General features: G+C 45.5%; 1 protein-coding gene across 4 annotated transcripts in view; it reads left to right on the top strand.

Annotated features, from left to right (window-relative positions):
• Nucleotides 1-27,134, top strand: part of DOCK11 (dedicator of cytokinesis 11) — a 449,693-nt gene that overhangs the window by 220,842 nt on the left and 201,717 nt on the right. For all 4 annotated transcript variants that reach the window (XM_075323721.1, XM_075323722.1, XM_075323724.1 and 1 more), the window contains exons 27-30: nt 9,124-9,195; nt 10,922-11,068; nt 12,910-12,993; nt 23,813-23,924. In XM_075323721.1, the coding sequence (XP_075179836.1) occupies nt 9,124-9,195; nt 10,922-11,068; nt 12,910-12,993; nt 23,813-23,924 (415 nt within the window). The remainder of the gene's footprint in view (nt 1-9,123; nt 9,196-10,921; nt 11,069-12,909; nt 12,994-23,812; nt 23,925-27,134) is intronic.

Consider the following 27,134-nt stretch of genomic DNA (forward strand, 5'->3'; position numbering starts at 1 on the left):
CTTGTGCAGGACCCTGCTGGAAGGAGCACTGGACCTCCACCCCACCAGGGACTGGACCCTGCGTCTCAAAGCTAAGTATAGAGACGTTATTCAGAGGGTCCTTTTTCTGCAATGTGGGGCACTTTTAATGTGGGGGACAGTGATGCTTGATAATGCTGCTTTTACTGTGTTTCCGGCCGGTTCCACGGTTTTTTACTGGGAACCGCGCCGATGTTGCCTGATCCTCGGCCGCATGTATAACTCTAGGCCCCGGCTTCAGCCGCGGCCTAGTTTCGTTTTCGTTCCCCTGCATGTCAGCATGCAGGGGGACGCTGCAGAGCCGCCCACGGCCGCTCTGCACAGGGGAGGACACTCATATCTGATGAGATGATTCCCTCCCCTGTACATCTCCTGCGCCCTCCGATTCCCGCTTCTGGGTTAACCCCCGCCCCCCCCCCCCCTCATGGCGCCATTTTCTCAGCGTCTCAGTACTCTGGTCGGCGCTGGCTGCTCTGCAGTGCAGAGGGAGTGAATATCTGGCTGGGGGTCCAGGTTTGGAATCTGGAGGGCACACATAATAGCGGCCTGATAAGTCACAACCTCTGGTTGTGCACTTTTATTCACTCTCAGTGCATTCTGAAGGAGTTAATTCTTTATCATAGAATCTCCTCCTCAGCAGCATGTCTCACTCTAGCAGCAAGGCTGTACACTACATGTTCTGCATGTAACCTTATATGCCTGAACCGACACACTGTAACGGTTCTTATGCGGTGGATAGTGGCAAGATGCCTCAGCCGGGATTCTTCCCAGGCTGAACCTCTGTCTTGGGTATTCTAGACAGAGCCCCCACCTCTGCAGCATGTCACAGAGCAAGACTGCAGGCTGTTTTTTATGATCCACTGCAGGTAGTCTCGTACGGCTATCCCGAGCTCATAACACATGGGAGCTCATTAATGGTCCCTCCAGCTGCTGTTCGGTGGCTGACCCCCGTAGGAATCCTATTCCAGGGGTCGGCTGTCACGGCATCTGCTGAGCATGCAGCCCCCTTCTTAGGGCGTTTTCTGCTTCGCTCAGCAAAGCTCACAAGGGACTCTCCTGGACTCAGACCCCGTCCTCCTGACAGGGAGACGCAGGGTCCCCTGTCCTCCCCGTCCCGCAGCTCCGATACGAGCTGACTCGCTGGACGAGGAGGATGTCTCTACCACGGGCTCGGACGATCCGTCCGTAGGTGACGCAGATGTGAATGATTGGATTACGTCCATTATTCTTGTACTGGACCTCCATCCGCCTGATCAGGGAAGTGTTCCCCGCTGGCAGAAATGCATCAGTATGCTTTTAACATGACGAGGAGTGTGTTCTTTCACCACTCCAGTTTTCAGCCCGCTGCGTCCAAGCCCACAGCCTATCCTGCAGACCCCACAGCGGAGTTCTGCTGCCTGTCTCCCCCTCCCATCTGAAGTGGTCAAGGAGTGTACTCATCCGCCAAGGGTAGCCACTCCGGTGTCTAGACTTTCAGCCCGGGTAGTTGTATCAGTGGCGGACGGCACCTCTATATGGATCCTACGGTACATTAATTTTGTACTGGACCTCAATCCGCCGGTGTTACCTTATCTAGGTGAACACAACGTGTGTTCCTTAACCTCTCCAGTTTTCAGGCCCCTGTGACCAGCCCAGGGTCCGCTCTGATCGCTTCCTATGAAGCGTGATTCTGAGGACTGGATTTCCCCTGTCCACCAACGGTGGTCAAGTAGTGGGCTCATTCACCTCAGGTGGCTCAGCCCGGGCCGTTATGTCAGTGCCTGATGGCTCCTCACTTATCCGCCTGGTTGTCCTTTGGGCCCAGTCGGGATGGGGACGGCAGGAGCTTTGTTCCCCTCAGCTTACAGCAGTGCGGTTTTTTTGTACCTTCTCTGCTTCTCTGGAGGAGATGCATCCTCTCACAGGGACTCTATGCCAAAACGGTTGCCTGAACTTACAGACTTCAGTTCTTTCATCCTATACCGGGTCTGCCATGCTGGACGCCGCACGGCGGTGATCTGGGCTACCTTCCTCGCTATCCGCAGGCTTCTGTGGCTTCGGATTTGGAAGGCAGATGCCTCTATGGAGGTTTCCTGCTGGGCTCCCACTTGGTGGGACCAGTTTCCTCGGAACCAACTGAGTGAAATTAAGGAAGCTATGGCGGGAAGTGTTCTTCCTTGCCACAAACCTAAACCAGGGAACCTGTCCAGGACAGGAATCAGTCGAGGTTTCGGTGGTTTCCGTTCCTCCATCTGATCGTCCTCTAGCTCAGCCTAGGTCCATACAACCAAATAGCTCGAAGCTGCGTCTTCAGAAGGCCGCAGGAGATGCTGTCACTGAGTCAGCTTCCTCCGAGCTATTTAGCCACGCCAACAACCTCCTTGGTCGGTGGCAGGCTCTCTCCACTGGCGACGTAGGGTTCTCACACGTCTCCGTTCAGTGGGGGCGAGACTTTATCTCCCTTGGCTACAGGATGGACTTCTGTCCACCCGCCAAACAGTTTTTCTCTGTTATCTCCTCCCTGCTCCAAGGCCGCCGCCTTCTCACAGGCCGTGGCATTTCTAGCAGGCCAATGGAGTAATTGTACCGGTTCCCGTCTGGGAACGGTTCTGAGATTTTTCTCCGAAGAGGGTGGTGCCTTTCGATCTGGATCTTTAGCTTTTCAAGCATAGCCAGGTGTGGCGTTTTCACATCGATTCTTGGTTTTGTTCCGTGTGTTTTTTTCACCGGATCAATCAAGACCCCAAGGAGATTCCCTAGCAACCATCGGCATCAGAGATGCCTATCGGCAGGGGTCAATCGCAGTTTCACACCAGCGTTGACTGCGTTTTGACAATCGGAGTGGTCCAATCGTGGCTCTTCCCTTGGGGTTAGCCAAGGCCCCTCGAGTATCCTCAGTGGGGCAGCTGTGATCAGGGTCCTGCCCCCCTAGGGTTTGGCAGTGATCTTTGGCCCTGGACGGCCTTCTTGTTGGGTTTTCATCCAGTGCTGACTCTTAGCAGAGTGCTTCGTTCACTCTCGCCACTCTGACCTATCGGGTGGCTTGTCTTTCTGCCCAAGTCCACTCTGACCTCGAACCAGAGGTTCTCAGGGCGTCAATGGAAGCGGTTCCTTGCCCAGCTTTTCCTGCGTCCTCTGAGACTGGATGTTTTCCGCTGTACAAGCGAACTCACTCCTCCCACGGGGTGGTGGCTTCGCCACCGACCAGGGGCTCGTTTCAGTGGTGGCTTCGGCCACTCTGTCTCAGGGGCGCTCCTTTTCTGGCCCGTTCCGGGTGATCCTCACCAGGATGCTAGCTTATCCGCCTTGGGAGCAGTATATCTCCACCGTGGAGCGCAGGGCGCTTGGACTCTGTCCGAATCAGCCCTCTGGATCAATGTGCTGGAATTCAGGGCTGTATTTCTTGCCCTCTAAGCCTTCACCATCTGTGGGCGGCTAGGCACATTCGAGTCCAGTCGGACAACGTGACAGCGTTTTCCTACACCAGCTTCCAGGCGGGACGCTCAGCCGCCTGGCAATCATGGCGGCTCAACATCCTTCAGTGGACAAGAGAATCCTAGTCCACCGTATCCGCAGTCCACATCCTAGATGTGAAATCTACGAGGCAGGCTATTTCAGCTGTCCTACCGTGGTCCACAATCCTCAGGTTTTGCGGTAGACACACTGGTTCATGTTTGATCCCAGCTTTGTCTCTTTAGGAATTTCATCCTCTACCTCTTGTCCAGAGTCCTGCGCAAGATCGGTAAAGGGGGTCGTCGGGTCATTCTCCAGACTGACCCAAGCAGGCTTCGTACTCTGACCTGCTCCTTCTGTCCGTTGGGTTGCCTTCGCATCTTCCGGACCGTTCAGACCTTTTCTCAAGAGGTCCGTTTTTTCCCCGTCAGAATTCTGGATTCTCAGAATGACGGCGTAGCTCTTGAGTCCTGGATCTTAGCGACTTCTGATATCCTTCCTGAAGTCATCTCCACTATGACTCGAGCTCCAAAGTGTCCTTTGACCTTTTTTGGCCTTGCCGACCCTCCTGTCCCTTCCACAGTCCGGTCTACAGCTAGGACTATCCCTCTTAAGGGACAGGTCTCGGCTCTGTCAGTATGTGCCAGCGGCGAATCGTCCGGCTGGCTCCGGTGCGCTCCTTTAAGGGCGCATCTCACATCATTCCGCCTTCCGGCGGCCTATGGAGACCTCGGACCTTAATCCGGTCCTCCCGGTTCCCGGAAACCCCCCTTGCGCCATCTTCGGGAGGTTTCTTTGTTGTGTCTTTCACAGAAAGTACTCTTTCTAGTGGCTATAATTTCCCGCCAGAGAGTTCTGGCTGCACTCCCTCGGAGTCACCCCCTTTTTTTGGTCTTTGCATCAAGACAAGGTGGTCTTCATCCGACTCCGGACTTTTTCCCTAAGGCGGTTACTGCTTCCACCTTATTCGGGGCAATTTTCCTGCCTTCCTTTTGTCCGGCTCCTGTTCATCGCTTAAGGAAGCGTTGCATATCCTAGATCTGGTGCGGGCGCTCCGGATCTATGTGTCTCGCACCGCCGTTATTAGGCGGTGCACCTCTCTGGTGCTGACTGTTCGTCAGCGTAGCGGTCTCTCGGCATCTAAGCCGACCCTGATCGTTGGCTAGGGCAGCCATTTCTGAGACCTACAAGTGTACTCAAGTGCCTTCCCCATCGGGAATCAGAGCACATTTAGTCAGACCTGTTGGCGCCTTTTTTTCTTGGGCTTTCAGGCACCAGGTTACGGCCCAGTAGGTCTGTCACTCTGCAGCTCGAATTAGTCTGCATACTTATTCGAAGCACTTTCCAGGGCATGCTCATGCTTGGCAGACGTGGGCTCGGCAGACGCTTTTTTCCGGCGTCTATCGCCCATTTGTGAAGTTAGGTTTGCCTGCTTCTCAGTTGTCTGGTTATTCCCACCCATGGACTGCTTTTGAACGTCCCATGGTTTGGGTCTCCCATAAGGAACGATAAAGAAAAAGAGAATTTTGTTTACTTACCGTAAATTCTTTTTCTTATAGTTCCGTCATGGGAGACCCAGCACCCTCCCTATTGCCTATATGGCAAGTTTCTTGTTCCGTGTGTCTTCACCGGCTGTTATTGTTGTAGACTGAGGTTCCGGTTCTTCCGGATTTTACTCTGTCTCTTCTTGTGGGTGGATGTCCTCCTTCAGCTTTTGCACCAAACTGGCTAGATCTGGCTGGCAGGGGGTGTATATGCTAGGAGGGAGGAGCTACACGTTTTTGAGTGTAGTAACTTTGTGTGTCCTCCGGGGGCAGTAGCTATACACCCATGGTTTGGGTCTCCCATGACGGAACTATAAGAAAAAGAATTTACGGTAAGTAAACAAAATTCTCTTTTTTGCTAGGCTTACATAACTTGGAATACCGATATAAGAAGTGTAGTGACATCAGTGGAGAGTATGTGGAATAAATGTAAAGTTTCATTATCCTATCTCGTTTCATTCTGGGTAAAGCCAAAGACTTATCAGCAGGCCCTTGTAATTATGTATTACTGGTATTTAAAAAAAAAAAAAAAAAAGCAGAAATCACAAAAGATGTTTTTGTTTTTTGAACACCAGATTAATCATAAGCCAAATGGAGAGAAAACTGATAGCCGATGAAATTGCAAGCTCAATATTGACATTACATTTGTAAATATGAAGCGGAGGCTGCAGATTTAATTAATTCTATGTAGGAAAAGTGATAGCGCTGACATCCTTCCATAAGCAAGTGCAGATTTTTAACATTTTACAGATTTTATTGAACCTGAGATGTTGCAAGCAATTTTTTTTTGGTGGCAAAAGTAAGAGTGGACCCTAAGGCTAAGAACGCACTTTGCGTTTCCACCTGCGTTTCAGCTGCTTTTTAGGTCCGTTTTGAGAAGCACCTTTTTCATGCCAAAAGGCATGCGTTTTGATTTTCCAGCAAAGTCAATGGAAAATGGTGATTTTCAGACCGCACTTTGCGTTTCTAAACGCTGCGTTTAATTTGCATATTTTGAGGCAAAAACCATGCGTTCAAAGAAGCAGCATGTCAGTTGTTTTTGCAATTTTGGGTGCGTTTTGCTAACATTGAAGTCAATGAGAAATGGCAAAAACCAAGAATCTTCAAATTTCCTGCTTTTTACCTGCTTTTTTGGTGCAGAAAACATGCGTTTTGGACTTACAAAACGCATGCTTTTTGGACATTAAAATAATGATTTCATATGTCCCTCTACACACACACATAGTCCGACAATTAAATTAAAGAAAAATAATAATTTATTGCTATTTTTCTAATAAATAGTATAAACCGCTATAATTTTAATAAATATTTCTATTTTCTTTTTTATGTCTGAAATTATGTATGTATTCCTTTTTTTTCCTCTTTTTTTTTTCACTGTGTTTGACTGTTTAAACTTTATTTAGCAGTGTCTTGATGTTCAAAACGCATCTGTCAAAACGCAGGTGGAAAAGCAGGTAAAAAGCGCTGAAAACGCATCTAAAACGCGGTAAATACGCATGCGTTTTTAGCGCTAAATTTCTGGAAAAGGCAACTTTGGTCAAATCAATTAAGGCAAAAACGTGCTTTTGAACTGCAAGTAGGAGAACGCAAAGTGCGTTCTTAGCCTAACAGAAAAGTCAGCACTTAACTCCTCTGGCGGACACAGACAGAAACATTATATTGACCCTTTGGAGTCCAACAACTCATCAAATGCACAATTCCACCTGGTTTGGAGGTAGAAATGGGGCCATTACCTTTCGGGCCCTTATGCACTAATGATATGTTCACCCCTTCTTGACACATCATTTCTGCCAAGCCCTGCTCAATTTTTAGAAAACACCAAAATTCGCAACATTTTTGTTTTTGCTCAAAAACATCCAAGTTTAGTAAGCCTGAAAAAATTGCTTAAATGAGATGAATTACCCCCTCCAGGACCTTTTTTTTTTACAGTTTGTAGTGTTCATGGTGTTCAGATTTACCAGTTATTAAAGGGGTTGTTGGTTAAAAATAGGTAATCGCCTATCCACAGGATGAGTGGCAGTTTATTGATCGCTGGGGGTCCGACCGTGTGGACTCACTAAACAGCAGAAAGGGGCAATTTTATCCCTGTAAGGCCCCTTTCAGACGTCCATGTTTAATCAGGTACAAGCCACACGCATCAGTATGGTCATATGTGTGTCATACGTGTGACATCTGTGTTTCCATACGTGTGACATCAGTGTGACACATACCAGAGAAAACAGGGGTCTTTGAAATAAAAAGATTTTCTATATTCACCTGTATCCAGCGCTGTTTTATTTGACTCTGCTGTCTACCCCTCTTTACCCCCGCTCATTATATTCATTGATTATTCACTGCACCTCGGGTCTGGAACCCGGAGCATCGCGATGACAGCATCGGGGACCGCATCACCGGGGAGAACATCGGAGACTACATCGCCAGTGACAGGTGAGTATCCAGCAAGCAGTGTGTGTGCAGTGACGTCCAGGAGGTTATTGGAGTTCCCAATGAACTCTGATGACATCCTGATGACACTCCTCGTGACACCCACGCTACAATGGGTGTCACCAAAGTGACTTCACGGGTTCATCAGAGTTCATTGGGAACTCTGATGACCTCCTGGACGTCACTGCACACACACTGGTTGCTTGCTGAATTCTCACCTGTCACCGTTGATGCTGTCCCTGGCGCTGTCCCCGGCGATGCTGTCCCTGGTGCTGTCCCCGGTGATGCTTTACCTCGCGATGCTGTTCTTGGCGGTGCTGTCCCCGCATTGCTCCGGTTTCCAGGTCCGATGTGCAATGAATAATCAATGAATATAATGAGCGGGGGTCAGAAGCGGGAGGCAGCAGAACCGAAGAAAACAGCGCTGGATACAGGTGAGTATAGAAAATCTTTTTATTTCAAAGACACGTTTTCTCCGGTACACATCACACTGATGTTACACGGATCACATCAGTGTGCGATCCATGTGACACCCATGCTGCCGGAGAAAAAAACTGACATGTCTCCGTGTGTGCGTTCAGCGACACAAGGGGTCACACGGTCCATGTGAAAACACAGCCGTGTGAGTAACACCATAAAATAACATGGGTACGTTTACATCCGTGTTAAAAATGCATGTCACACGTGCCTGAAACACGGACATCTGAAAGGGGCCTTAGAATGTATAACTGGTACAATTCGTAAAACACTGTATAATTGGGGGAGGAAGGTTGAACTAGATGGACCTAGGTCTTTTTTCATCCTATGTAACTAAGAATGGAGTGACAATGTGTGTGCTCGCCTGTCGCTCCATTCATTCCCTAGGACGTTATGAAGTGCTGCACGCAGCTTTTTCCAGCCAAATAGAAAATAAATAGAGTGGCAGTCAGGCATCTGACCTGTTTTATTCTAACAGGGTTAAAAATACCCTTTCTGTTGACCGGTGTAGACCCCAGCAGTCTGATACCAACCGATCAATAAGTTATCACTTATCCCTTGGATACGTGATGCCTTGTTTTCACCAGACCATCCCTTTAAAGTCTTTATCCCCAGCCATTGGTATGAAGCCACAGCAATATTTAATTTATCTAAATGTCAAATTGGTATTGTGAAGGTAGCCTAAGCTATAAATTGTTTGTTCAAACGTAATAAGAATATCTGTGTTTGTAAATAATCAAAATGTAAATGTAGCAGCATAATTATCTGTGTGTCTATATAGCAATCGCACAGACCCATAATATGATTCTAGGTTGTATCTTCAGGAAGGGGTTAACCAAAGATAATGAAGCCAGAATGTGAAACCGTGAAAGTCTTCATGATGATGAGCAAAGTCTTATCAGTAGTTTCACACAGAAAGCATGTATAATGAACAGATGTATCTTACAGCATACTGGGAAAAACTGCGGAGTGGAATACTCCCTACTCTCTGTTCTAGTTTCAAGGACAATGATGCATTCTGTATAATTAAGTCTTTTCCAATACACGAGTTCAGTTGGTGACGCTGGCTCAAACAGAGAACATGTTCTGTGTTGATTGATTATTGAGTCTCATAATATCTGTACATATAGCTAATACGGCACCGGCCTCTGGATATCGTGAACGAGGATACCATTAGCTATCTTCACCTAAATTTCTCCCTTGACAGTATCTCATTACTCTTTTCCAGTATTCGTGGTTTTTCTTTGAAGCATTGGCGAAGGCTATGGCATTGTACCTAATAGAAGAGAACAAGATCAAGGTAACGATCAAGAAAGTCTTTAAATGCATAGAAGCAGATTTCTCATGCGACAGAATCAGATTGAGTTTGATCCGAGTGTCAGCTTAGTGTGGTCCAATTCTCTCAGAGGAGATAATCAGAGCACACTGTTACAGGAAGATGGAGAACAAAATTTCTCCATCTTCTCCATTGTGTGAGTCCATTGAAACCAGACTGCACTCAGATGACATCCGAGTGCAGTCCAATGATTTCCTTGCACCCATAGACTTAAAGGGGTGGGTGCCAACCAATTATTGCAGCATGCGGTGACCTTTTTCTCATGCCGAATCTGCATAAGATAAAAAACGTTAAACATCACTATCCCTTTGAATATCTCACTGCTGGAACTCATAGAAGTGAGATGTTATTTGTAGGTAAACCTGGAAGCTAGTTTTAATGAATTTATCCAGGAAAAAAAATATTTCACAGGGGATTAAATTGCCCCAAAAAATTAACTCAGTTATACTGACCTAGTGGATCCAGTACAGGCCACTACGTGGTCTGCTCAGGGACTGGAAGCACTGATCTCACCATTCCAGAAGCTGCTGGACTACTGCAGCTTTTGATTGGCTGCAGTAATCAGGTGACTATGAGCGGCGCATCACCATAAAACATCCGATTACGCGATACTTAAGTCACCTGACCGCTGAGGGTGCAGTGTTCTTGCGGATGGTGGAATGGTGACATCATGGCTTACTGTCTCTGCAGATCATGGAGTGACCTGCGCTGGATCCAGGTGGATGCCGGTAGGTGAGTTTGTCTTAATTTGTTTGCTTTATTTTGCCCGCTCAGAATGCCCCAGTAAAACAATTTGAAAATAGGTCTTCAGACCCAGTCTACCTCTTTTAAACGAAACCTGTCAGGTCCTGTATGCACCCAGAACCACAAGCAGTTCTGGGTGCATATTTCTCATCCCTGCCTTGCAGTCACACTATATAGTAGTATACATAAAGAGATCTTTAGAAAAGTATTTCTAAAGATTCTTCATCATATGCTAATGAGGCCAGCGACTAGTCTCAAGGTCGTTACTTCCCTTGGCTAGTTGGCCCCCTTAGCATGTTAGCACACCCCTCTGGTTGTGCTAACATGCTAATGAATGCGCAGCGTCAAAGGGGGGAGTCAGTCTCACCTCTCCGCTGCCACTCCTGGTTTTCGGCTCAGCGCGCATGATCAGAAGTTCCCAGGAATTCCGTTCATGCGCACTACACCAGTTTGAAGCCAAGACGCGTACACCCGGCTTTATAGTGCGCATGACTGGAAGTCCGGGGTCTTCTGATCATGCGCACTGAGCCGAAAACCAGCATCAGAGGCTAGAGCGACCATGCCTCTGATGCTGCACATTCATTAGTATGGTAGAACGCACACAGGGGCATGTTTACATACTAAGGGGGCCGACTAGGCAAGGAAATACCGCCCTTGCGACTAGTCACTCGCCTCATTAGCATATCATAAAGGATCTTTAGAAAAAATTTTTTAAAGATCTCTTTATCTTTGCTCCTATAGCCTGGGACAGTTAGGCAGGGATTAGAAATAAGCAACTGTTCATGGTTCTGGGTGCACACAGGACCTGACAAGTTCCCTTTAAACCTCTTTTTGTATAAAAGTTAAAAGAACTAGGTCATGAAAAGATTCAATATCTTATTTGTAACGTCTTAGTTTTTTCCTTTATTTTCTACTGTATTTTAAATTCCAGCTTAATTCTCAACAGGTTCCTCGACCTCAAAGGTTTCCAGACTCATATCAAAATGTTCTACATTCTTTGCTGCTCTCAATAATACCACATGTCACCATAAGATACGGTGAGATTCCCGAGGAGTCTCGAAATGTCAACATGAGCTTGGCAAACTTCATCAAGGTGAGACAATGTCTGTGCATGCAATCTTTACAGAACACCTATTGCACAGTAATATTTTCACATTTTTCATTTTTTTTCTAAAGCTTTTACAGTATCATATTCCAGGATTTTTACACCTGGAGTGCCCATTTTCATACTTTTACCCAAACATCCTAACACAATATATTGGTGTAACACACATCATGTGTATTGGAATTCAGGAATTTCAGTTTTTTTTTACCAACTTTTCCTTGATACTTAGGCCAAGGCCGCACAGGGATTTGTACGAGTGCTCGCATGACCCTCGGCACGTGCTCGCAGCACAGCTGGAGCCGAGTGTCATGCTAGTGTCATGCGACTGTAGTCCGATCATGTGATCAAACCACAGTTGCGGAGGGTGGGCCGGCGCTGCAGAGGGGAGGGCCGGCGCTGCGGAGGAGAGGGAGGGATTTATCTCCCTATCTGCTCCGTTGCCGGCTGATGCGAGAATCCTAGGGGTACTTTGCACGTTGCGACATCCCAAGTGTGATGTCGGTGGGGCCAAATCGAAAGTGACGCACATCCGGCGTCGCTGTCGACATCGCAGTATGTGAATCCTTTTACATACGATTAACGAGCGCAAAAGCGTCGTTATCGTATGATCGGTGTAGGGTCCGACATTTCCATAATTTTGCAGCAGCGACGGTACGAGGTTGTTCCTCGTTCCAGCAGGCAGCACACATCGCTGTGTATGAAGCCGCAGGAGCGAGGAACATCACCTTACCTGCGTCCTGGCTGCAATGCGGAAGGAAGAAGGTGGGCAGGATGTTTACGTCCCGTTCATCTCCGCTCCTCCGCTTCTATTGGCCGTCTGCCGTGTGACGTCGCTGTGACGCCGCACGACCCGCCCCCTTAGGAAGGAGGCGGGTTGCCGGCCAGCGACGTCGCAGGGCAGGTAAGTGCATGGGAAGCTGCCGTAGCGATAATGTTCGCTACGGCAGCAATCACAAAAAATTGCTGCTGCGACGGGGGCGGGGACTATCGCACTCGACATCGCAGCATCGGCTTACGATGTCGTAGTGTGCAAAATACCCCTTACTGCTCTCGCGTTACACCGGTGTAACGTGAGAGCAGTGCGATGTATCTCTTGCCCCGTAGACTTGTATGGGAGCGAGTGGAACAGGATCGCATCCCACCTACAGCATGCTGTGACTGTTTTCTCGGTCCGATTAGGGCTGAGAAAATAATCGCTCATGGGAGCTGTCCCATAGTGATATTGGTCCGAGTGGAATGCGATTTTTTTTTTTTTTTTTTTTTTTTTTTTTTTATCGCATTCCACTCACACCGTTTTTCTTGCCGTGTGTCCTAGGCCATAGCTGTTGACTTGCATTGATAGTTGTAACAGAGTGAATTGAATCACTATTTTCTTTTTGCACATGTGATATAACCTACTTTTAGAAAATTTGGCAGGATTGACGCCAAACTCTTCACTCATCAATAGACATCAGCCAAGGTTAATTCTAATTCTCAGCTACCTGTATATTTGATGTTCTTCCCAGATAATTGAATCCACATACAATGGTATAACTGCTGGGCTAGAAATCACAGCAGCTTATATTATCACAGGGTACCAGTAGTGCGACCCCCAGCAATTACACACTTAGCACCCATTCCGTGCACAGGTGATGAGTTGTAAGCCACATAGAACACAATGGGGTGATAAGAGGAGCCAAAAAAGGAACCCCAGTGGATGCACACAGGGAACTAAAGTGAAAAACCATGGGATGGACAACATTATCTTTTTAAATCACTCATTTAGTCGTATTTCTATACATTTAGCATTATGAATGTCAATAATTTACTAGTTCCTCTTGTTATTTCAGAGATGTCTTACATTTATGGACAGAGGGTTTGTCTTTAATCTCATCAATGACTACATGTCTGGATTCAGTCTTAAAGATCCAAAGGTACATCAATAGACTTTCAGGAACAAAGCATATGAATGGAGGTATATCAAGGGTTAAAGGGAATCAACCAGCAGGATTTTCCTATATAAAGTAAAGCCAGTGCTATACTTGCGCTAGGATACTGATTGTAAGCATACATTTTGTTAAGATATTGGATGTTTTATTTCAGAAATATGTGCAAGTAAAGTTCCAGCAGTGCACTGCTATTTGATTGACAGGTGCAACAGAAAGGGACTATCTGGGCCGGGTCTTGCTATCTATTCCCACTCCTGTCTCTCTCCCTGCTCCGGAATTAACATCCATCACGGCGACAGGGGGAGAAAGGCCAGGCAGGCAGACAGACAGGGGTGGGAATAGATAGCAAAACTCGAGCTACTTAGTTTTTTCCTGTTGCATCTGTCAATCAAATAGCAGTACATTGCTGGAAATTTACATACACTTATTTCCAAAATAAAACCCCCGATCTCAGAACAAAAGCTATGCTTACATCCAGCATCCTAGCGCCAGTATAGCACTGGCTTTACTTTATATATGAAAATCCGGCTGGTTGGGTCCCTTTAAGAATTTGTATTTCTGCCTATAAAGTTATCCTTTGCCTGCTGTAATCAGCTAGTTAGACTCTGTGCATCATCTGTACACATGGCAATTGTTTTAATGAATATCTGTGGTTTTTAACTGTGCCAAATCCACTTATATGTTGTTACTTAAAATTATGGTGTAAATAACTTGCGTATAACATCTGTGAATGTTCAGACCCAGCAGACGTACTGTTTATACGGTAGCTGTTGTTTATATACTCAGACTGCATCAGAGTTGTAGAATTTATTTTTGATTGGGGTTGTGGCAGTCCAATAATGAATGAATGGAGAGACGATGCTCCTGCTCGACCATTTCTCAATTCAAGTGGGGTTGTCTTCTGGATTGGTGGAGGTGCCAGTGATCATATATTTGATAATTAAATTTGGGTTTAATTACCATAGGATATGGTACCCTCATTGATTCCAAGAACATGACCAGTGCAGCCATCGGCTATCTGCAATAGTCCAATAATCAATGAAGGCAGAGGAGATGCCCAAGCTCAACCTTCCCTCCGGTCAAATGTGGTTGTTCTCTGGATTGGTGGGGTACAGTGATGTTAAACACAGAGATCAGAAAGTTATAATAGGAAAACTCTTGACAGGCTGCAATTCACATCACAGCTACCAGGTGGCCACACAGACACAAATCGCACAGACATCAAGAGACAGTATTACAAAATGTTGTTTTTCTTAGCTGGCCATCCTGTATAATTAATCTTTTGAATTTCTCAAACCAAGATCAAAGAAAAGGAATAACAAATCTGTGCATCATGCTTCTTCATTCATTTAGTGTTAGTTTTAGAGACGATCATTTCATAACGCTGCATTTCATTACAGAGACAGCGGACCACTTACAGGCCATGCTTACTTAAACAATGAGACTGATACTTTTAAGCTTGACATGCTCAGCCAACAAACTAATGTTCTTTCATATATTATAAGATACTTTAGGTTCTCTAGTTGTAAAGATCTCTGTCGGCATCAGCCTCACCGCTTTACACAACAATTACTGCATTTCTGGTGTGCAGGACAGGATGTAAGCTGCAGTGAAGGGGTGCTTTGCACATTGTGCCATCGCTACTGCGATATCGTCGGGGTCAAATCGAAAGTGACGCACATCCGGCGCCAGTAACTATGTCGCAACACGTAAAGCCTAGATGCGCCGATAAACGATTGCAAAAGCATCGTAAATCGGCGTTCTGTGTAGCGTCGGTCATTTCCATAATGTCGGGACGACCGCTGTTGTGTGTGAAGCCGCAGGAGCGAGGAACATCTCCTTACCTGCCTCCACCTTTTATGCGGAAGGAAGGAGGTGGGCGGGATGTTTCCGTCCCACTCATCTCCACCCCTCCGCTTCTATTGGCCGCCTGCCGTGTGACGTCGCTATGACGCCGCACGACCTGCCCCCTTAGGAAGATGTCGGGTCGCTGGCCAGAGCGACGTCGCAGGGCAGGTAAGTGCGTGTGAAGCTGCCGTAGTGACAATGTTCGCTACGGCAGCTATCACAAGTTGTCGCATGTGCGATGGGGGCGGGTACTATCGCGCTCGGCATCTCTAGCATCGGCTAGCGATGTCGCAGCGTGCAAAGTACCCCTTAACTTTGTGTCACACATGGAGTAGAATATGTCCGTATATAACACATGACACACGCAATCACACCAATGGGCGTCTGACACACTACCAAAACACACCACAAAAAGGGGGAAACACCAGGGTCACGATATAATGGAGGTCCCTACCGCTAGAGAGAGGAGTGAGGGGGTACCTATTGAACTCACCTCAAGCTGACTCCTGAGCTCTCTAGCGCCCCTATACAGGTTCTTTCAACCTTTTGGCGAGCAGGGTACCTGGGTCCCTCAGCTGGCCCTAAACTCACCCTGTCTAGTGAGTAGGCCAGCGCGTACACTAGACTCGCCACTAAACATAAACACGGAGGGAAAGGAAAGACAGATGGGGGGAGAATAAACAGAGGGATACAAAACATCACATTTCACCGTAGAAGACACAGGACCAAACCTCAGCAGTTCCTTCCACCAGGCTGGCCAGAGTAGAATAAATTCTAACAGCAGGAAGGTCTGCTGAGGAGGCTCCAGTATTTAACCTACATGGGTGTGGGCCCAAAGCAGCTACAGCTGACATGCCCTGCTCAGAGCTGCTGGCAACAAAACTTAAGTTAACTCATGAGACAACAAAAAAAAGGAAACCTCATTTAAATGAGGAGTCTTGATGGAGATCGGAGGCTCCAGTCGTAAGGCTGTCACTAGTCACAAAACAACAGGGAGAGGGCCGTGACACTTTGCTATTTTGATCTATTCAATTTAGAGAAATTCTTTATTTCAAGAAAGCTGAAAAGAACCTATCACTTGGTCAAAAAATTGAGCAAAATACCTTGTAAAAACCCCTGAGCTCCACTAATTCTGCCACTCTTTTCCGTTTTGTGTTATATTGCTCCATTGCAGAGATATTCAATTGGGTGTTTCTTCAGAGTCTTCTCGGGGAAGGAGGAGGTCTTGCACTTTCATGCCTCCCTCCCAGATGCTGCCAATCACAGCTCGGTACCTGATATAGCAGTTTCAGCTATGATTGGCAGCATCTGTAAGGTAGGTGTCAAAGCATACACCCCCGAGAATACACTGAAGAAACGTCCAGTTAGACTGCAAGCAGAAATTTCACATGCTGCGCTCCAAAAACAGAAACAAATGTGAATATCTCTGCAATGACGTGATGCAGCGCAAAAAGGAAAAGAGCTGCAGAATTAGGAGAGGTCAGAGCTATTTGCAAAGTATTTAGTTAAACATTTTTGAACAAGTTATAGGTCGTCTTTAACTTGTATTGAGAACCAAATGAAAAAAATATTAAACCTGTTTAAAAACATGGCCTTGTAGACCATATTGCTAACAAAAAGTTAAAACTGCTTTTGGTGCAAATACCTGTCTAATACACTACTCACAAAAAGTTAGAGATATTTGGCTTTCTGGTGAAATTTATGGAAAACATAAAAAGTTCACACTACAGTGATATGTTATCATGAAAGCTACTTGTCAGGTCTCCTTGTCCACTGTGCTTCCCATTACAGTTTACAGTCTTGTTGCCCGTCTCCCGGTCCCGTCTTTACCCCTGAGTCCGTTCCACCCGGGCTATGCCATCTGCCTCAGCTGGTCCCAGCTTTACTAGTGACTGTGTCTATGCATTCTGGCTGTGCCATCTGCCTCAGCTACTCAGATGCTCCTAGCTTTACTAGTGACTGTGTCTGTCCACACTGGCTGTGCCATTTGCCTCAGCTAATGCAGTGGTCCCAGCTTTACTAGTGACTGTGTCTGTTCACCCTGGCCGCACTATCTGCCTCAGCCATCTAGGAGGTCCCTATCTATACTAGTTAATGTACTTGTCCGTCCTGGCCGTGCTTTCTGGTTCAGCCATTCTGGTGGTCCCTGTCTACACTAGAGACTCTGCCTGCCTGCACCTGTGTCTGTCCCTGTCTTTGGGGTCAGCTACCACATTCCCGGTCTCTGCTCAGAGAGTGCCACCTGGCATCTGCCTCGTGGTGGGCTCTTATTCAAGCCCCTCCCACTAAATGGTTAGCCCGGGGTCCTCCTGTGGTCCAATGGGTCCACTCCTACTCGTCGCTTTACCATCTCCAGTGGCGAGCGTTACAGTCCAAATTGGCTTCTCTCAAACCCCTGTTTTTTGGAAATTCTGATGGAAATCTTTACATAGTGCTGTAGATCACTGCATAAGGATGAACCTAGCCTAATTCTTAGGTAGAATTAGATCAAGTAGAAGATCTCTGACAAGGAGGAACTGAGCACCATTCTTCAACTAGATGTCTCTCAGATGGTTGGCAATGTTCCAATTGATGAAGTGTGATGCCGGTCTGGAATTAGCTCCATTGTCTATGCTGTAGAAGAAGCTTTGGCATCAGCACCATTGTGTGAAATAAACAACTGTCGGGGATTTTGTTGTTCTGAAGAATTTTAGTGGCCTATGGGAATTCTCTTTTCCTTACTAACGTAACCATCGAAAGATGAGTACATAAAGGTATGTTCTTGAATCTGTCTGGTAATACAGGATCATTTCAGTGGTAAACATAAGTTTAATTTTGCATGGTAAAAACTGAGGCAGGCAAGGACATTGTGAAGAATCTCTAGTAGCTGCATTGCCTTTTATTTGATGCATCTTGTTCATAACAGATTAGATTGTTGGGTATTAGGAAACAGCAAAGCAGAACAATCCACAAGAAACTTATGGAGTTTATCTGGTTTAATTTGCTTCAGAATTCCACATATTTACTATTGTAGCATGAATGTCCTTCAGGTCCTCTAAAAGCCTCCAATTCTTCTTTTCATTATTGTCCACAGTACACTATGGCCCCAATTAATCTAGGCCAATGTTGTGTAGGACGTGTATCTGAAAAGTGATGTATGCCTTGACACAAATCTTACTCCAGTCACGTACCGGGGTAAACATTGTGCTGTAGGACACATCACAGCCATCATAAATGTGATGAGCAGGTACCACCACTCCCGTCTTGTTCACATCCCGCCCCAGCTTCACATATTTTTGTGGAACTAACTGAAACTGGCATAAAAATACCAAACATCGCAACATTTTTGTTCACCACCGAGTAAAACATAATTTTTCAATCGCTTTGCTGATACCTATGAGAGTTTGCAAATTCAGACAATTTGTATTAAACATGTTGTCACGCCGCACTAGGAGAAGCTGACGTTACAAGCAATGTAACTTCAGAGTAGAGTAAGCAGGTAAACCACTAGAGGGCAATAGAGTATTCAGAATACCGGGTCAGCAGCTGGAGATCTCGTCAATAGCACAGAGATAGACAAATTGTGGTCAGGTGATAGCCGAGAGTCAAAAGGCGAGAAGTCACAGATACAGGCGAAGGGAGAGATGGAGGTCGGGGTCAGGAACGTGGATACAGGTCAGATGCCAGGAAGTCCAAGTACAAACAAGGGAGGAGTACAAACTAGTCAGAACTAGGATAAGATAGACAGTGAAGGATACACAGTAGACAGGAGCAGGTAGTCAGGGACCGGGACAGACGGACGAACGGAGGACGGTACGAGTCAGAAGCAGGGAAACTCACCAGAGCCAGCAATACACGCTGCAGAGCATAAACTATCACTGGCCAAGATATAGCATCCCAGAATCGTAACGAGGCAGGGAGGAATTAACTTCTGACATGACCAAGCTAGAGCTGGGTGAAACCACAGCGGCAGATACCAGCCTGGATCATGACACATGTGATGTGTGATTAACAATGGATAGCACGCAGCTAGCCTATTCTTGTAGAACATCTTCAGTAATTCTTTTGTCAGCAAAGTAAAGGCTCTTTCATACGTCCGTGCAATTCGGTCAGATGACGGATTGCAATGCACGGACTGGGCACAGCTCTACTGACCCGAGTGTGACAGCTTCATATAATTATATGAAGCTATTGTACTTGAGTCAGGAGAACCATACCCATTCCATGCATTGCTATCCGACATCAGACCAAATTGCACAGATGTATGAAAGAGCCTTAAAGGGAACCTGTCATCAGAACGGTGGAGGCAGAGGGGAAAGCGCGGGCACGACATTATGGGCGGGTACTTGCTGATGAAAATCACAGCGCTGCCCATAATCTCTTGCCTGTGCACACGTCACCAGCGGTCACACTGTGCTCAGTCCCATGAGACTGGCACTGGGCATGTGCGGGGACCGCTGAAGCACTGGGCGGCGTCATCAGCTATGCAAAGGAGCGATGGAGGACGGTATAATGGACCAGGAGGGAGAATAACGGACGCCAGAAAGCCCGCCCCCGTGACTATAAAAAAAGATTGCCATACGAAAAGGTAAGACTTTATAAAGTCTTTATTTTGGTCTCACAAGGGGAACAATAACAGCAGGAACCTTGCTGGAATGCAGCACAGGAGCTGCAGAGGGGGAATCTTTTAGGTTTTGGGCGAAATTTCTGCTGACAGGTTCCCTTTAATGCCAGGTTTAGATAGCCATATTGAAAAATGGGTTAGTCATACTACAAATTACAGACATGACCGGCTCTGTGAGATAATCCGCTTCATGGATGGATGCAAAGCTGCCTTTTATTGAATGTGTTATTCTGGTCCAAAAAAACAGACAATAGTAATACATGCTGCAATATTTTTCATACAGGCTATCGGCTACGTGCACTGGAAAACGGGTTATGATGGCACCGTGTGCTTTCAATGTACAGGCCATGGCTGTCTGAATGAACCCCGCCTTAATGTGTAGCTAGTGGGTTTTGTGAGAGAGCAGCCACATGGTACTGCTCTGGTGCATATGGGAATGATCAGGTTGCTATGAATGATGAGCGAGCATGCTCGGCACTGTTTGGTACTCAATTGAGCATCGGGGTGCTCGGCACTGTTCAGTACTCAGCTGAGCATCGGGGTGTTCGGCACTGTTCGGTATTCAATTGAGCATTGGGGTGCTCGGCACTGTTCTGTACTCAGCTGAGCATCGGGGTGTTCGGCACTGTTCGGTATTCAATTGAGCATTGGGGTGCTCGGCACTGTTCTGTACTCAGCTGAGCATCGGGGTGTTCGGCACTGTTCGGTATTCAATTGAGCATTGGGGTGCTCAGCACTGTTCTGTACTCAATTGAGAATCGGGGTCCTCAGATACTCATGGAGCTCGGCCGAGCATCTTGGGTGCTCCGATGTTTCATCCATGAAACAATGACCACAACACACAGGCTTACTTCACTGCATGATGTGAGCAGGCACCCTGGGGAGAGGCATTAGCAGTCTCTGACTGGCCCTCACTGGGGGCAAGCAACGTTTTCGGATGTAGTGTATATATATATAAAAAAAAGTCCGACTTCCATTTTCCATGTTTTTCGAGTTGAGCACTTCCAGAGCGTCTCACCTGCTCGACTCCAGCAACGAGCACCGGAGCATTTTACTGCTTATAGATCACTAGTCGCTATTAATACCACTGTCCACAGAGTAATTCCCTATAATACTTTGCAGAAAATGTATTTTTATTCCTTTTCTTTATGAAGAAAGTGATCTGCACAGTTGCTAGAAATTGACGATCCATCTCATGCCATTGTATTTCATGTACTTTCCAGTTGGCTTGTCCTCCTTTGTCTTGATCTAATTTTAGGTATTGATTTTGGCTTAGATATGGAGATTTAATGTTATAAAATATTTTAGAGCAATTTGTTTTTTAGTCACTGCAACATTTCGCTTGCAGAAATTATGTCAATACAAGCACTAGTGTTATAATAGCAACTGATAATTCATCAAACACAATAAAGACTTTATTGCAATACAGACAAACATCAGTTTCACCAGAAAATTACACGTGTTTGCCGATTGCCAGATGGGAATATTGTCCTTTGTTGAACTCCTATTGGTAGCATTTGTTCAGGCTGCACGACAGGATCAAGAATACGGTATCATTTTACCAGGCGGGAATAAACCTTCACGCACTGTTAGGAATTGCATAAATTGTGGTACCAGGTATTCTATAAGTAATATGTAGTGATGGGCGAATAGTAACAATTCGTGTTCGGGTTATTCATAACGAATCCCAAAGTACTATTCCGGTATTTGTCATGAATAACGAACCTAATGCAAATCAATTGGGAACTTGGAAATCCTCAAGAAAAATGCTCGGGTTCCCCAGTGACTTGCATTAGCTTCGTTATTCGTGACGAATACTGGAATAGTACTTTGGGATTCGTTACGAATAATCCGAACCCAAATAGTTAAAATTCGCTCATCACTAGTAATAAGTGACGAGCAGTTTAGTAATAACCATAAGCAGTTTTGGGTGTATATTGCTAATCTCTGCCTAACTGTCCCAGGCTATAGCAGCATAGATAAAGGGATCTTTAGAAAAGTATTTCTAAAGATCCCATATGATATGCTAATGAGGCCAGCGACTAGTCGTGAGGGCGTTACTTCCCTTGGCTAGTCAGCCCCATAGCATGTTATTATGCCCCTTTGGGCGTGCTAACATGCTAATGAATGCACAGCATCAGAGGATGGTCACACTCACCTCTGCTGCCACCGCGTCCAAGTCCTGGATTTCGGCTCAGTGCACATGATCCCGGACTTTCAGTCATGTGCACAGCGTCAGAGGATGGACACGCTTATTTCTGCTGCCACCGCGTCCAAGTCCTGGATTTCGGCTCAGTGCACATGATCCCGGACTTTCAGTCATGTGCACTACATACGTTTGAAGCCAGGACGCGTACACCCGGCTTCATAGTGTGCATGACCGCCGAATGTACGAGTCCTGGCTTTAAACCTTTGTAGTGTGAATGAACGAAAGTACGGGATCATACGCACTGAGCCGAAATCCAGGACTTAGACGCGGTGGCAGCAGAAATGAGCGTGTCCATCCTCTGACGCTGCGCATTCATTAACATGTTAGCAAGCCCGCAGGGGCATACTAACATGCTAAGGGGGTCGACTAGCCAGGGGAAGTACTGCCCTCATGACTAGTCGTTGGCCTCATTAACATATGATAAAAGATCTTTAGAACTACTTGGAAAATTGAGGAAAGAGGCACATTCTTTAAATATGATAAATTATAATGTTTCTTATTTGTGCATGTACTCTTGATTTATAAAAAGAAAATAAATTAGGTTCATTTCACTTCTCCAGTTGTCATCCGTTTGTAACAGATTAAAAAAAAAAATAGAGCATAAAAAGGATGCGAAATGGAAACCAACCTCTATGATCGGTGTCACAAAAATGGATCATGTTGTTATTGGTTGGACAAAAAAGTTGTGCAGACTACTTTTTTTGATCCAATTGAAAAACAGCAGCTAGGAAGGAGGCCAACTGAAGAAGGAGGTAAACTAAAGATGTTTTATGACTAGAGATGAGTGATCCCAAAGTTTGGTGTTCGTACCAAACACAGACTTTACCAAAAATACAGAGTTCAAATTTTGAGTTTGGGTGCTTTACAAATGTGCTCGGCCCAGTGCGACACACTTGCTGTGTTTGATCGGCTCGCAGTGGCAGTAACAACAGCATGATCGGATGTAGTGTGCACCAAATAAAAAAAAATTGGAAAAACCCGCCCTCCCTCCTTTGGAAGTGATCTATTTATAGCTGACTGCATGTGGACGGAGACCCGAACTGCCCAATTAGTGACTTCAATTGTGGCTCAGGTCAAGTCCGGGTCCCAAACCAAACTTTATCTAAAGTCCAGTTAAGCCTCTGAACCGAACTTAGACGGGTCCGCTCATCTCTATTTGTGACACTTCTTTTCACATTTAATTAATGACACCTGCTCTGGAGAATTATATTTTCATTTTTTTAATTCAAAAAAGATCCAAAAAAGGAAATAACTATTGGACATGTGAATAGAGCTACTAAAACTATCTTGTGGCTGGCAGATTACTGTGGGATCAGTTCTAGAAATCCTAGCTGATCAGTTGCTATCGAGAAAGAGATTCCAGCTGGCCAGACATTTTGGCTTGCTTCCTGTATCGGGGACAGAAAGTGACTGGACGTGACCGCCTGGAGATAGTGGGTGGAGCGGAGACAGTGGGCAAGACTGGCCGGAGTTACTGGGCGGGAGTGGTGATAGGGTGGGCATGACCAGTTTAGGTGGCCAGGTGTTACCTCTTGCAGTGCAATAGAATAGTTATGATTTTTCAAGTCCACATGGTGATGGAGATATTTATAAAAGAAGCGGACATCTGGGAGTAAGACCTCAAGGCGGAGAGGGGTGCAAAAAGAGTGATGCCCCCTTGCATAATTAATTTTTAATTTAATTATACAAGGGGGGACTTTGCCCCCCCCCTGCAACCCCTCCACCAGACCACCACTTCTATTATACAGAAATCCCTGACCACATGGACTTTCAGCCCATTATCACTGCTCCTCCCCCTCCCACTAACTCCGTCCAATCCCGCACACTGTCTACACTTCGCTCACTAGCTCAGGGCAGTCATGCCCAGTCATTTCTGGACCCCAATACTGCAAGTATGCCAACATTTTCTCTACAGTAGACAGTAATGGATGCCAGCCATGTACATAATACAAGATAGAACTAGGATCTTGCTAATAGAGGGGCTTCCAAGTGGCAAGTTCTGTAAGCCTTAAAGTAATTGTCCTAATGAGATAACTGTTTATCCAGCACCTATCTTGCCTATATTGCATGTATCATGTGAGTTACTGAAGTGTTGCCAGATAGCTGTGTAACATCTGACACCTTATTTATTCTTCACTTGACAGATTCTAAATGAATACAAATTTGAATTTCTACAAACCATCTGCAGCCATGAGCACTTCATCCCTCTCAACCTGCCCATGACGTTTGCCAAGCCAAAACTGCAAAGAGTGCAAGGTACAAAATAAAAAGGAGGGATAATTTACTGTTGTGTCAAAATGGATACAATGTACTGCATATTTTACTGTTCAGTGTGCGTTTCTTTTATGTGTTTTTTTTTATTTTTGTCTGTATTTTGTTTTGTGTTTGGAAGAGTCCTGACACCCAATGGAACATTGTGTAGGTCAATGCACCTGTCTATAATTGAAGAAAGCAGACTTGATTGTTGAGCTATAGATTGGTCATGTTTCTTCCATTAGGTTCTATTCTTTTTCCCATGTTTCTTACATTAGGTTCTATTCTTTTTCCCATGTTTCTTACATTAGGTTCTATTCTTTTTCCCATGTTTCTTACATTAGGTTCTATTCTTTTTCCCATGTTTCTTACATTAAGTTCTATTCTTTTTCCCATGCATCTTACAGTTGGTTCTATTCTTTTTCCCATGTTTCTTACATTAGGTTCTATTCTTTTTCCCATATTTCTTACATTAGGTTCTATTCTTTTTCCCATGTTTCTTACATTAAGTTCTATTCTTTTTCCCTATGTTTCTTACATTAGGTTCTATTCTTTTTCCCATATTTCTTACATTAGGTTCTATTCTTTTTCCCTCAGATATGTACAGTAGTTTTAAAAGTAAATGTCAGGCGATTCCGCATACTCTTCCATATATATTACTAGAATGCTCTGGAGTGATAGCCGAATACCTCCTGTATATACACTTTTGGCTTTAGTATTTGGGTATATGTTTGCAGCTCTAGTACCTATTTCATAGATATGTTTAAAGGAATTGTCCACTTTCAGGAAAGTTGAACTGAAATGTTGTAGCATATCTAAAATAGTAAAAACACATCTCCCTGCTTCTGCTACGATCTCAGTGTTTTGGCTGTAGAGGTGACATCATATGGACAGCGCACATCAGCGCTGTAGCTAATCACTGAGCACAACGGTTGTGCCAAAGTAGGCAGCACAAGCCGCTTAGTTCAGTGAATGGCTTCTATGGTGGTGCATGCTGCCGATATGACTTCACCGCTGCAGCTAGAATACCATAACCCAAGCAGGGGGGGTAAGCCGGTGCTGAACCCAGGTGGGGAGGGGTTCTGCTATGTTTGTTATGTTATGTATTTTACCGAAAGCATTTGTGGCCCAATTTCCAGACAGGGAACAACCCCATTAAAACGAATTTTCCAGGTTTATTTTTTAATATATAGTCCTGCATTCATTAAATAAAATTAAGAAAATAGGTGCTACTGCCAATTTCAGCTCCTCCACAGTCCATGTTGGCATGACTGCAGCGGTGACGTCACATCTACAGCATGTGACCACTCTTTCGCCATTCACAGCGGTCATGATCTCACCGCTGCTGCTGCATCAAGTAAAGATCAAGCGTTGCAGAGGTGAAGCGCTGCCGGGGCATCAGAAGGGAGTTAAGGAAGTAAAATAAGAAAATTAAAAAAGAGCCTTACTTACCCCCTGCCAAAACAGCAGTGTCTGTCCTCAGTTTCATTATGTCTTTGTTGACATGGTTGGCGTGGTGACGTCATGACCCTTGAGGTTAGTTATTATTCCATAATTGTTATGTGAGCGAAAACAGGTGTCAGAGAGCAGAAGCGCTGGAGCTGCAGGGCTTAACACTAGAAGTCCCAGAGAGGGGTCATTTAACATTTCTACCTTTGGAACCCAGAGACGGGTGGAATGACCTGAAGGATTTTAGCTAACATCCTATAATCACCGACTTTTGTTCTGTAATTAAGGCCATTACTGTGGCACCACAGGAGGTTGTTGTTTTCCATTGAGTTTAGAGATTTAGTTTCTAGTTAGTTCTATTCAGTTTGGACTAAAGCGGGCTTTACACGCTACGATATCGTTAACGTACTATCGTCGGGGTCACGGTGTTTGTGACGCACATCCGGCGACGTTAACGACATCGCAGCGTGTGACACGTACGAGCGACCTTAGTCGATCGCAAAAGTCGCCACGGAGAGGTCGTTCTGAATCAAAAAATCATTAATTGCTTAATAGCGATGTTGTTCGTCGTTCCTGCGGCACCACACTTCGCTATGTGTGAGATCGCAGGAGCGACGAACATCTCCTTACCTGCGTCCACCGGCATTGCGGGTTACGTCCCGCTCATCTCCGCCCCTCCGCTTCTATTGCCCGGACATATAGTGACGTCGCTATGACGCTGAATGCACCTCCCCCTGGAGGGAGGGATTGTTCGGCGGTCACAGCGACGTCGCTGCACAGGTATGTGCATGTGACGCTGCCGTAACGATAATGTTCGCTACGGCAGCAATCATATCGCACGTTCGACGGGGACGGGTGCTATCGCGCTCGACATCGATAGCTGATCCTAGCGATGTCGCAGCGTGTAAAGCCCGCTTAAGGGTCATTTGACCCTTTTTCGGGATTTCAGGGGGGAGCTCGAAATTTCTGGGACTTCTAGTGTTAAGAAGGCTCATTATCTTATACAATCAAGACAGGGAGGAAATCCAGCTCAAAAACGTCCATAGAAGCAAAAACTTGAGGAATATTAAAAAGTCATCTTTATTCCTTAGTAATTAAAAAACATGGTGAGTATAAAAACTCCTATGATTTACGCGTTTCAGACGCTCAGTCCATAGTCATAATCTTAAGGAGAAGACAAAAGGAGATAAATAGCCTGTGAGAAGAGCTAAGAAAGGAAATGACACAATCAATACAATTAGATATGCAAATTTGAGTAACGCTGGCTATGCAGCAAAAAAAAAAAAAGGGGGGGGTTTTCCCTTTTTTTCCATTTTTTTTTCCTTTCTTTTCCTTTTAGAAAATGTGATCTCTCCCCCCATATTATTAGATTTAATATGTTTCAAAGCATGTACCTTAACATTTTTTACATCACCATGATGGACCTGCAAAAAATGATATGAGACTCCAGAAAGATTTCTAGTAGTGGGGTTACGGATATCGTAAAGATGTTCAGCAATACGCGTGCGTAAAGGACGGCTGGTACAGCCCACATACTGAAGATGGCATTCCCCACAAGTGATAATGTAAATAACAAAAGAATCACTGCGATTCAAAAACACATCATTTTTTAAAACCTTATTTGTTGCTGTGGACAAAATAGAATTCTCATTGGTCATGAAAGGACACAGACCGCATATGCTCTTCTGCCACACTTTCATTATCTTATACAGTATTTAGTTAGTGCAGACATGTGGATTAAAAAATGTAAATAAATCTGAAAAA

The sequence above is a fragment of the Anomaloglossus baeobatrachus genome, chromosome 9 (assembly GCF_048569485.1).
Source record: "Anomaloglossus baeobatrachus isolate aAnoBae1 chromosome 9, aAnoBae1.hap1, whole genome shotgun sequence".
In the NCBI taxonomy this organism is placed as follows: domain Eukaryota; kingdom Metazoa; phylum Chordata; class Amphibia; order Anura; family Aromobatidae; genus Anomaloglossus; species Anomaloglossus baeobatrachus.